The following is a 12,616-nucleotide window of genomic DNA, read 5'->3' on the forward strand; positions in this document are numbered from 1 at the left end:
CAAATTTCACTTCTTTTATTAGCTAATTGTATTGGAGAATCTTCTCCTTAGTTGGTTGTTATGTAATCTTTTCTCTTTGGACTTCGACCTTCTCCTCTTCAGCCTCTACAATTTATACATTAGTTATAGATTAGAATATATAGTTATAGATTTGTATCTAACAAAATTTGAATATAAGACCTTGAGAAAATCATACTTTCAATACTCATGCTTTCACCATTAGGCCACACAGATTTTCTCTTTTAAAGAAATAATAATATTAATATTTTAATATTTATAAAGTTTTATTTTAATATTTATGAAAACATATTTTAATATATTTAATGATATAAGTAATGTTGAGATGACAAATTTTGGTAATATAGTCCATTCTTTCAACCCATTTTTTTTATAAGATGATGTATTATTCAACCCCTATCAATATTTTTTAATGATATCCTATTTTTATAGATAATAGATAATAGTTTTTAAGTTTAAAACAATATATAAATTTTCTTAAAAGTTAAGAAAAATAAACATAAAATACATTATTCTTAATTTCTCATAATTTTTTAATGTAAAGCATTTATAAATATTACTCTAGCAATCTCAAATTTCTTTTTTTTTCAATTGCTATTTATATATAATGTTTTATTATATAGTTATTTTATGTACCTATTCATTGTTATTATTTTTTATATATTAATTAGAGAAAATAAACACCCAATTCATTATATCTTATTTTATTTTTCTAATATTTCTAATTTTTTAATATGTTTTTTTAGGTATTGAGTTTTACACATAATTCATTTTGCTAATTTATTAAATAAAAATTGATTTACATTAGTAGAATATATGGCTATGGGTGTTCATGGTATTTTAGTGAGAAGATTTGAGAAAATTTAAACTTAATCAAATTATAATAAATATTCAATCAAATCGAACTGTTTTAATTTACTCAGAACCAAAACAAATTTAATTTATTGACTTAGTATATCATTTTAAAATTCTAAAACAGATCAAATTGTTAGAAGACAATTTATCTTAAATCGAACAATTTAGTAAAGAACTAAACCGTTACATATTTCTTTATTTTTATTATTTAAAATTTAAAACTTGTTTTTAGTAATTTTCAATTTCGATTTTATTTATTTTTCATATGACTCAATTTTAAAAATATTTGTAAAATATAATTCGGTTCACTAATCAAATATAATGAGTTCGATTCGACGATTCGGTCCGGCTCAGAGTTTTATTGAACAAAACCCTACCTATAGGATTGGTTTTTCTAAACGAGTTATTACGAGATATGATGGCAATTGTTTGAAATCTTAATATTTAATCTTAAAATGTTTTACTATAATATTTAAATAATAAGAATGTTATTGAAATAATGTATTTAAACAAGAGTGAAATGGGGAAGAAAAAGGGCGCTTTAAATACATTATTTCAAAAATGTTTTTTCTCCAAAATATTCAGCGCCAAATATTACCGCTATTTCAATTGCTTCAAACTTTTGTTTTACGCCAAATGAATGAACACTCTTCTAGACTCAACTTTTTGGCTTAAAATCTGGAAAAGCGGAAGAGTAATTTTACTTTCATTTCTCAATCGAATTTCAATCTCTTGCGTATTTAAAATCGAAGTTCAACACCGATTTCGATTCTCAAAAAACCATCACTTTTAATCTATAATGGACCACAAGGAAACTTTGAAGAGGAAAATGGATTTCACCGAAGAAAATGAATCAGCCACCGATGTTGTTCACGAAAACTCTCGGCGTTTAACTCTCGCCGACGATATTAATCAACGCCTTGATCGGATTGACACAATTATTACACTGCCCGATCCAGATATTGCTTCTGCTCAAAATGATCTCCGTGTTCTTTCTGAATTCGCCAACGACGGTATGTTTGTCTGCAATTGCATTTCTTCATTTTGTTTTTATTGATTTTGAGTGTTTTTTTGATCTGGTTTGTTGTGTTCAATTTCATCTTTGCAGATGATAATGTGGATCTTATGGTAGTTTGTGGTGCTATTCCCACTGTGATCAAGGTTTTGCATATGGTGTCTAATGGAGGTGAATTTGATGCTGATACTTACGACGTGGAAAAAGACTGTGTCTCTATCCTTTGTCATCTCGCGGTCAAGGTTATTTATTTTCAAATTATTATTTGTGTCGCTATGATATGTTAGTGTCAGTGTTATGTTAAGGGTACCTGTGCTTTGTAGATAATAATTCTTGTTTTACTTATGCTGATCTTCATGTTCAAACAGCCTGAGTATCAAAGCCTCATTGTTAATACTGGAGCCGTGCCTTGTTTTGAGGAATTGTTGTTGAGACCTAAAGCCCCTGGTGTTTCTCAAGCAATTTATTCTGGTCTTCTTGGGACAGTAGCTGATGCAATAACCAATCTTGCCCATGAAAATATGGGCAACAAGAACCTTGTCAGGTTTTATTCTCCCAAATTCAAATACTTTAGAATTTTGTTAAGTAGTCTGCTTTAGCAGTATACAACTATAGCATAGCAGAATCGGGATACCACCATTGTTTTGTTATCAAAGTTGTCTTAAATTTTCGGAGGCCCTGTGTAGTTTACGCCTTAATTCTTAGAGGTTCTATTTAACTATGGTTTAATTATGAAAAATATTTTATGAGACCCTATTTAGATATACACTTTAACTGTGACAAATTTTAGGTCTTATGCATTAGTCCTCCTTGCACGTCCTTTTTAATTCAAAATGTTGTCCATTAGCTGCTATTGCACTATTGCATAGCAGAATATAAACAATCTGTTATTTGCAATTGATAGCACTAATAGATGCTTTGTTCAGGCATGAAGGTTGCATCCCTCCTCTTGTTGATTTGCTTGATTCCATTGATAGAAAGGCACAGAGAGCTGCTGCAGGGGCCTTGAGAACTCTTGCATTTCAAAATGCTGAGAATAAAGACCAGGTAGTTGATTTAGCACTATGACTTACACTGGAGGATTCTTTTGTTATAGTTGCTTACAAGAATTAAAAAATGCAGATTGTTGAATGCGATGCGTTGCCCACTCTTGTACTAATGCTTGGATCAGAGGATCCTGCAATACATTCTGAGGCGGTAAGACACAAATGAATTCACATAATCTTTAACATTATAATTTGCTTTTTACAGTTTTCGAATGTACGAGAACAAGCAGAATGAAATTTAATGTTGTAGGTTGGTGTGATTGGAAATCTTGTCCATTCTTCGCCTGAAATTAAGAGAGAAGTTCTTCTAGAAGAGGCTTTACAACCAGTTATTTATCTACTAAGGTGACACATCTTGCCTTTTATTTTCTTTAAGCTATCCATAGGACTAGGAACTTGTGATGTATTTGTCAAACATTGTTGGGGTCTGTGGTAGTAAGCTATTACTTCTATCTTAACTAGTCAATGTTTTCATTGATAGTTCCCCCTGTTTGGAGACCCAAAGAGAAGCAGCTCTTTTAATCGGTCAATTTGCCACAACGGATACAGATTGCACGGTTGGTTAAGTTGTGTTTTGCTAACCTACAATGCGATAGCTTGGTCACAAGTTAAATTCTCTTACTAATCCTCATAACTGGTTCACTCAGATTCAAATTGCCCAAAGAGGTGCTATAAACCCTTTAATCAAAATGCTTAAGTCTCCAGATTTACAACTTAGGGAAATGTCAACTTTTGCACTTGGGAGGTTGGCACAGGTAATTATCACTAGCAACTGATATTTAGCAGTATTTGGGAATTAGGGTCTTGAGATCAACTCTAACTGTTTATATAATCCATGTTAGGACTCAGACAATCAAGCTGGCATTGCTTACAATGGAGGTATAGAGCCTCTCCTCAATCTTCTAGCTGCAAGGAATCCTTCTGTCCAACACAATGCAGCTTTTGCTCTTTATGCTCTTGCTGATAATGAGGTGAAATTAATTTTCTTGTTTTTTACTTGGTCTACATTGTACATGGCCCTTTATTATTCATTGATGCTTGTGATATGCTGCCTCTGACATAACAGCTTTGTTTGACAGGACAATGTTCCTCTTATTATTAAAGCTGACGGTTTACGAAAACTGCAGGCTGGACATTTCACTGTGCTAGTATGTTCATTTACTCTTTGCAAATAATAATTTAGTTTTGTTTATCAAGATAACTATTAGAACCTCTTACTAGTTTAGTACAAATTTAGTTTCCTTATGATTTTTGTTTGACTTGCAGCCTACTCAAGAGTGTGTAGCTAGGATGTTAAAAAGATTGGAAGAGAAGATGGAAGGGCGAGTAAGTTTTCTTCCAAGTTATCTATGACCAATGATTTATTTGTTTAGTCATATGATAATCACAATCAATTTAAACATTCCTTTTACTGTTGTTTACATTATTGATTTTGATTGTTTTATTTATTCCTCTTTTGCAGGTACTGAAGCAAATGTTATATCTTATGCGCTCCGGGAAAAGGGCTGTTCAGAAACGTGTAGTTCTTGCTCTTGCACAGTTATGTTCCGCCGATGATCGTAAAACTATTTTCATTGACAATAATGGTAACAAACTTTAATATATACTTTTGTCCCCTTTCTCTGGTTGTACTTAGAAAGTATTTTCAATCAAAATGCTGCTAAATCTTCAGGATTAGAATTGCTGTTGTATTTTCTTGGATCTACAATCGAAAAGGAGAAGCGTGAAGCCTCTATAGCGCTTCACACAATGGCTACCAAAGGAATAAGTGGCTCTATTGTTGATCTTGTGCCTGTATCACCAACTCCCCGGGTATTTTTCATTTTATGTCTCATAGGATTTATTTTGGTTTTTTGCTCTGCACATGTTCTGTATTATCATAGTTGCATAATTCAACTGCAGTTTAAACTTATTGCCTTTACACCTTAGTTGTCTTGTTCATATTCTACTGTATATATATTATGGTGATGATCATGAGAATGAAAATAAGATATTTGTTTTTGTGTTGTATGTATTTTGTAGATTTACTTGGATGAGCAATATGTAAACAATCCAGCGCTTTCTGATGTCACATTCATAGTTGAAGGTAAAAGAGCCACTGTCAATTTTTGCTGCTTTTTTTCTATTAATTTTCTGCTTGTATGCATATTGAATATGATATATTTACTAATCTACTTAATTCTCCTTTCTTCAGGCAAACGCTTTCATGCTCATAAAGCTTGTTTACTTTCATCTGATATATTTCGCGCAATGTTTGATGGTGGTTACAAGGTAAGCATTAACTAATCATTCAACCTAGTTTCAATTCTTCTTTTAATTCATTACCTGTAAGTAGCAACTATTATTTGCCAATTGAATTTTTAATATGACGCTGGTACTAGTTATCTAGCTCCACAAACATTTTGAAAATTTTGAAAGCCACATAATCACTTCACAATTGAATTAGAAATAAAGGATATGTGGAGTTGAAATGTAAATATCCTTCATAATGTCCTTACAATGTGCAATGCAGGAAATGAAAGCCAAGGATATAGAGATTCCAGATATTAAATGGAATGTCTTTGAGTTGATGATGAGGTACATACCTGCTGCCCCTTTACTTATATATTGATGTTTTTATAATAGGCTCTATTTATGAACTAATTTTCTGTTGGAACTATAGATTTATATACGGCGGAACAGTAGATGTTGATTTGGATGTTGCCCCAGACCTCCTTAAAGCTGCAGATCAATATCTTCTCGACGGTCTTAAGCGTATTTGTGAATCTGTTATTTCTAAGGTAGGCCATGAATCTGTTTTTTTTTTTTTTTTTTTTTGAATTTTTAGTGGTTTAATTTAATATTGTTAAATAATTCTTGCAGGATATTTCTGTGGAAAATGTTTCAGTAATGTATGTGATGTCAGACACTTATAATGCTACATCGTTAAAATATTCATGCATACTCTTTATCTTGGAACAATTTGATAACTTGAGCTCCAAACCATGGTATGTTATCTTACATTCTTTACAACTTGAAATTTAGTTCTCTTATAGGATATTGCACTGATCATATTTTCTTTCTCAATCTTAATATGCAGGTATTCTCACTTTATGCGTTGCATTAAGCCGGATATACGGAAATTCTTCTCGACTTTACTTACCATGACTAAACACACTGGCTAGTGCTGATTCTCCGATTTTTAATCTTTTCGAGACGGATGAAAATGTACAAAGCTGTTAATAAATAAATTTGCATGCCATTCTTTGGTAAAACCTTAGAGCATGTTTGGCTATACATAGTTAACAAACTCTTCAAAGTGTAGCTTCTGTCCAATTGCACAGAAGCACCTTGATTTTGTATTTTTCTTCACACATTTCACAGTGAAAGATTCATATATTTTTACATTTAGTCTGAAATTGTTGATGGTTATGCTTATAAGTTATAATAACCGATGTTAAAGTGCACTTTATTTGCAGCATTTTAATTTTCTTGACAAGAATGTTGTTGCTTTTGGGTTCCTTATATATAAGAAGTTGCTACTATGTTACTTGTAAGTTAAGAAACAACTTTCTACAATTGCAAAAACATATGGCAAACTTCTACATTTCTACATTTATAAAGCCAAAATGGCTAAATAAAACCTTAGTTAAATAAATTATGCAAATGAGTTAATAGAAATTAGACTTAGTTTAGAGTCTCCTTAAAAAAAGTATAGACTGAGTTATGAAAATGGTTGGAAATAGTTCTTGTTGAGGTTTGATATTCGTCAAGGTGGATTTGTTGAGTATGATTTATTATAAAAATTATTAGCCAATTTCTCACCGCACCTTAATAAATTTTTCTAGACCATGTCCAAAATTTCTAAAACTTCTCCTTTTTTCAGAGATATATATTTCTAAATGCACCAATTCTTCATTTTAGGTAAAGGTAAATTCAGAGATGTTTTTGCAAAGAGAATTGTAGGGTATGTTCAGAGATACATCTTTGAATTAACCTTTTTTTTAAAATAAAAAAAAAAATCGAAGATGCATCTCAGAACTAGGCAAACCTATTTAAAGCCCACGCCACACTCTCCCTCTTTTCCTTATTCATTTTTCAGAAAACAATTGCTATCTCCCTCCCTCTATCCATTTTCCAGTTCATACTCAATCTCAAGATTTGAAGCAACATTGGATCATTTGCTTGTATCTTGCCATTCCCAACTCCCTCTAACTACTGTATTAAATACTTCACACGCTCCTCAACACATTTTTGAGTAAGTTTCTCATTTAGCTTATTTTGAGTTTTGATAAATGTATTAGCTCAAATATGTTATTTTTAATGCATTAGATAGCATTAACATTTGAAATAGATTATGTGTAGGATCTGTTTCTATGATTTGGGTGAATTTGGATGACTTTTGGAAGGCTAGGACAGTGACATAAATGTTTCTGCCATGGAAGCTAAAAAACGAAGCTTTTCCCGGAGATGTATCTCTGAAGTGTGTTATTTCAGGTGTTTGGAGATACATCTCTGAACTCTTTCCTTCCTGATGCACTATTATCTTTTCTTATGTTTTTGTCAAGGAAGATTACTGAAAACAACGCAAGAAGGAGACTTGGCCGCCCCCACTAACCGCATTTGCTCACCACAAGGGGGTTTATCAGCATGACCAGTCTAGACCCGTCCCTATGCCTCACGACAGAGAGGAGTCGACCTCTAGGAGTTAACTATCATGGGGATTGAGATCCCAGAGTCGTGTGCACCATGATGAGGATGCCCCAATTGCACAACATGTCCTAGTTGCTGAGGAGGGCCCATAAACACTTTATTACTAATATAATTTGGAGATCGTGTGGCTTCGCATATCTGGGACGGAGAGATATATTTTTTAACAATCCTATTTTTTAATACTATAACGAAATTCAACTAGACATAGACTGTTATATTTTATTTTCAACAGGAATGTGAGTGTCTGAAATCTGTAAACCATGCTAGAAAGATTCACAGTCTTTTTCAGCCACAGGATAAGTGGTTCCAAAGTGTACTCCAGAACTCCGGTGTTGCAGGTCTTTGTGCTTTCGGGTACAACACCATCAGCTATGGCATGTAGGTTGCATTTGCTGAGAGATGGCATAGCAAAATCTCATCTTTCCACTTGCCCATCAATGAGATGATGATTATATTAGATGATGTAGCTTGCCTTTTACACATTCCCATCATAGGAAGGTTGCTTGATCATTCTAAGATTACCAAGGCTGATGTAGTGGAGATGATGGTGGTTTATTTGGGAGCTGGCCTTGAGGAAGCCTTTCAGTATTGCAAGAACACAAGGGGTGCACGTGCCAAGTTTTCTTGGTTGGCAAAGTTGTATAACAACTTAGAGATAATCGAAAACCCGGATGTCAGTGATCTTTGGGTTGGCTACCACAAGGAGTGTGCACTGGTGTGCTTCTTCCTATTCTTGGTTGGCATGTCTATGTTTGTGGGCAAAATTGCAATCTACGTGGATGTGACTTACCATAAGTATTTCATCGACTTGGAGTTCATTCACAATTGGAACTATGAAGCCGCATGCTTGGTATACTTGTACTCCAAGCTGAACGAAGGTTCCTGTTGGATGACACAACAAATGACAGGTTCATGCACCCTGCTTACGGTAATTTCCAAATTCCATTATTAAGTTAAAAACAACTTTTTTTCACTCTTGTTACTATTTTTTTATTCGTTTTTAGGGATGAATCATTGCCCACTATCATTGTATTCACAGGTTTAGGAGTGACCCTCTGTATACTGAGGATTACACATGTGCTTGCATATACATCTCGTGCAGAGGAAATGATGTTGTGGTGTCGTTCCATGTGTATATTGACAACACTTAACATTATGACATCAAAATTTAGTAGAAAGGCAAGAAAGCAATGAGCTAGAGGGAAAGTTTAACGTCAGAGACCAGCAAAATATGCAGTTTTCCTTGTCCAAATTGTATTTATAAACTTATAAATTTGGCCATGAGTAGATTCCAATTTATATCTAGGAATTTGCCTAACCTTAATCACACTAACTAGGAAATACTAAAATTTAGTGTAACTATTAGTCAAATTACATTCATCAAGGTTTCTAAACAATTATCCTCCCCAAAAAGAAAGGGTAACAAAAACAAAAATAAATACAAACATAAATTTCCTTGTCTAATTATACCACCAACTATAATTCTAATTCATTTGAAGATTATGTTGAGTCCATTTGATTAGATACGACACTAATAACATTAAAAATTATCAAGTCTAACATACAAAATATTAGAGATAATGAAGAAGAAAATCTATCATTGAATTTTTGAATAAAGCAAGATGAAGTTTGAACAAAATGAGATTGGATTTGATTGAAGCTCATTTAGTTATCATTTACTTTACGAGATGTATGATAAAAAAATCATTTATTAATTTGCCATACTAGGATTTTTCAACTAAACCCTAGTTCGTCTATATACGGAACATAATCAAATAAGCTTTAAATATAATTAGGAAAATCTAGAGATAAAGTAAATAATCCTCCATAATTTTTCCTGACTAGATATCCATTCGATTTCATTGAGCAATTGGTAGAATTGTAAATTCAAAACATATAGCACTGTACACTCTTCTCTAATTCTTTTACCAATCAAAATGCGGTATAAAATTTATTCAAAGATGTAGATAATCAAGGAGCATTTGGCTTTCTCATGCATACAGTTAAAACAAAAACAAAAACAAAATTTCCTTTTTAACAAAGATATCTATAAGATCGTCCAATACTAAGATAATCAATTTTTTCCTCAATTAAATTTATTAATAGCTCATGACCTACATTTATATGAAGTCAATATTGAGCCTTTTTCTTCTTAGATCATTGGGTCTATAAGCACCACATAATTAAAACAAACTAACACCAATTCATATAATATAATATGGAGTGCCTTGTTTTGAACTATGGTATACACTTCACATAGTTTAATAGAAATATCTTACAAGAAAAACTAGCATTCTTTTCATAATGCAACTATTAAAAGAAAAAAAAATACAAATATAAAGTTTTTAAAAAAACTCCTCATTTGATGCTAAATTTTTTTCACTTTGAACTATAGCACTGTAAAATGATACCAAAATACTTGATAATTACTATAACAAAATATACCTCTGGTAACACTATATTACAACGATCGTCTAGTCAAACGTGGTAATACCATATTTTTGGACGTGTTTATGGAAACTCACTGAGATTTAGTAATCTCATCTAAATCCTCTTATTTTTCAGGAACAGGTTAAAAGTAGAAGAATTGCTAGATGATCCTTATTGAAAACGGTGGACGAGCAAACTGCGGGATGACCTCATTAAACGATGTCTTTCCGCTATGCAGTGTTATGGACAAGTGTATTGTATACATTTTGAACAGGAGTTGATTTGTATACGATTTTAATTTCTTGTCTTTTCCAACTTTTGTATGTTTTTATGTACCATTTATAGCATCGCTGCATATTATTCTAGACGTATATGTACGGGGTGTTACAGTTGCTATTTTATGTTTAGCAAAAGACGTTTCATTACGGTTTTGATAAGCAATTGTAGTTAAATGTACATTGAGTGATAGAGTTCGAATTCTAGTACCAACAATTTTCTATTTTTTTTTTGTTACAAATAATGTTGTCATTAATGAAATAATGAACTCGACACAATAGAAAATGAGTTAAGAAAATACTTAATGAAATAATAATGTTTGATAATATTTCGACGTGAATGATTTTAGACTTGGGCATCAAAAATGCTATGTTAAACCTGAGACTAGGGACTTAGCATAGTCTCTCAAACTATGAAAGATAATATTATCGGGGATTCGACAAGATTGATGGTCAACAGCATCAGTTGGAGCAAAAATGACGAGATTAGATTGAATAATTGTTGTTGGCCTTATACATGCATTGAAGACATGTGGAAGCAATTTAGAGAAAGGAAGACCATGCAGTAAGATACGTGTCAATTGCTGGGAATAGAGTTGTTGCAGTCAATTATTTATATATTAGTATATATATGGATTCTAGTGTTAAGATTCAAGGTGACAATATCATTACAAAAACTACAACAACAAAAATCAAAGTACCCAAACAAAAGTGAGAAACAAGTCAGTGAGCAAACATGTACTCCCTTCGGTCTTATTTATTTTGACCTTAAATAGAAGCAAAAGTTAACAAATTTAGGTGCATTTAATGTTTTTATTTCAAAATTATCCATGTATTAATTATGTAATAGTGTTAGTGAATGACAATTTAATTAAGAGTATATTAGTAATTGTATTATCTCTTTTACATGAAATTAAGAAAATTAAATGCACTTAAAAAGCGTGAAAATTGTCTTTTTTTTTACTTATAAATCAGGGCGGAGTAGTATAATCCAACACACTAGTCTTTACATATTTAAGCAAAGACTTTTCGTTTACTTTTCACTTGTCTTTTCCATCAATTCATTTTTCTCTTTACACTGCATTTTATAAGGAGCTCGACACAGTTGAAATTCCTTGTTTTTTCTTTACAACTTATAGTCTTTGTTCCTTATAAAGTTAGAGTCGATTTCTACTTTTACAACAACAATTAAACACTTTTCTAAGAATTTACGCTCAATATGTCGTAAGATTTACTAGTTGATCATGCAAAAAATATTTTTAACGACTAGCAATTGTTTATCAAAAATACGAGTAAACAATAGTATAGAGTCATTTAGGTAGAGAAGAGTTTATGAGAACACTAAAGCTTACACTTACACCCTAGTCACTATTCATTAATACTGTGAACAGTGACATAAATAGTGAACAGTAATTGCGAATCGTGAACGTTGTCTGTGAATAGTAACATAAACACTAGTAGTACAAAATTGGTTAATTGAATATAAAAAATTGGTTGATATAGTGTATAGTTTGGTTAATAAACGTCTAAATATTAAAAATAATTTTTAGTAGTAAAAGAAAATTGGATAATGAAGTCTAAAATATTAGTTAATAAAATGGTAAAGTTGGTTTATAAACGCTCAGATATTAAAAATAAATTTTAATAAAAATTTGGTTAATGAAGTGTAAAATATTGGTTAATGTAATAATTAAGTTGGTTAATAAACGCCCAAATATTAAAAATAAGTTTTAGTAATAAAATAAAGTTGGTCAATAAAATATAAAATATTTGTTAATAAAATAATGAAATTGATTAATCACGCAATTTTATATCGGTACTCCTTAATTCATAATTTCTTTTAATAAAACATCATTCGTTTATTGTATTGATGAACAGTATAATGTATGTTTTAAGTGTAAATATAATATTTTTCTTCTGAGAATGAGATAAGACAACTAAATGAGATATTCTTTACTTTAACATTTAATGGGTATTGGGTATGATTAATGTCTAGATTTAGATGCAAAAATAGTGAGCAGATTTAACTTTTTTTTTAAAAATTAAATATGATTTAACTTGACTCAACCAAATAAAAAACTGATTTGTTTCAGTATATTTGAAAAATAATTTTTATATTATTATACATTTTTATTAAAAAATTTATTTATATACTTTTATTATTTTAAATTTCACTTTTTAAAGGAATAATGATATTAATATTTTAATATTTATACATTTTTATTTTAATATTTAAAGATGTAAGTAATGTTGGGATGATAAATTTTGATAGTACAGTCGATTCT

At 31.2% G+C, this 12,616-nt stretch overlaps 2 protein-coding genes across 2 annotated transcripts; both read left to right on the plus strand.

The window, feature by feature from the left end:
• Positions 1-1,521: 1,521 nt before the first annotated feature.
• On the plus strand, positions 1,522-6,364 carry LOC131621604 (ARM REPEAT PROTEIN INTERACTING WITH ABF2-like). The gene is made up of 19 exons (XM_058892641.1): positions 1,522-1,886; positions 1,982-2,130; positions 2,257-2,432; positions 2,815-2,935; positions 3,011-3,085; positions 3,185-3,279; positions 3,416-3,491; positions 3,582-3,689; positions 3,777-3,905; positions 4,014-4,082; positions 4,201-4,260; positions 4,397-4,520; positions 4,607-4,746; positions 4,957-5,020; positions 5,129-5,205; positions 5,447-5,511; positions 5,597-5,714; positions 5,797-5,921; positions 6,014-6,364. Exons 1-19 carry the CDS (start codon positions 1,673-1,675, stop codon positions 6,096-6,098), a joined length of 2,070 nt encoding a protein of 689 aa, XP_058748624.1. The 5' UTR covers positions 1,522-1,672; the 3' UTR covers positions 6,099-6,364.
• A 1,704-nt stretch (positions 6,365-8,068) lies between these two features.
• Positions 8,069-8,636, plus strand: LOC131621661 (uncharacterized). Its single transcript, XM_058892688.1, has 2 exons — positions 8,069-8,554; positions 8,631-8,636. Exons 1-2 carry the CDS (start codon positions 8,069-8,071, stop codon positions 8,634-8,636), a joined length of 492 nt encoding a protein of 163 aa, XP_058748671.1.
• The last annotated feature ends 3,980 nt before the right edge of the window (positions 8,637-12,616 follow it).

This window comes from Vicia villosa, unplaced genomic scaffold, assembly GCF_029867415.1.
Source record: "Vicia villosa cultivar HV-30 ecotype Madison, WI unplaced genomic scaffold, Vvil1.0 ctg.000010F_1_1, whole genome shotgun sequence".
Taxonomy (NCBI): domain Eukaryota; kingdom Viridiplantae; phylum Streptophyta; class Magnoliopsida; order Fabales; family Fabaceae; genus Vicia; species Vicia villosa.

What these genes read in the sequence shown, in the direction of transcription:
- LOC131621661 (XM_058892688.1), top strand. Translation starts at nt 8,069, where the DNA reads ATGATGATTATATTAGATGATGTAGCTTGCCTTTTACACATTCCCATC.
- LOC131621604 (XM_058892641.1), top strand. Translation starts at nt 1,673, where the DNA reads ATGGACCACAAGGAAACTTTGAAGAGGAAAATGGATTTCACCGAAGAA. An exon ending in TTCTGAATTCGCCAACGACG is followed by an intron (nt 1,887 to 1,981) that starts GTATGTTTGTCT and finishes TCATCTTTGCAG; the next exon opens with ATGATAATGTGGATCTTATG. An exon ending in ATGCTCTTGCTGATAATGAG is followed by an intron (nt 3,906 to 4,013) that starts GTGAAATTAATT and finishes TTTGTTTGACAG; the next exon opens with GACAATGTTCCTCTTATTAT.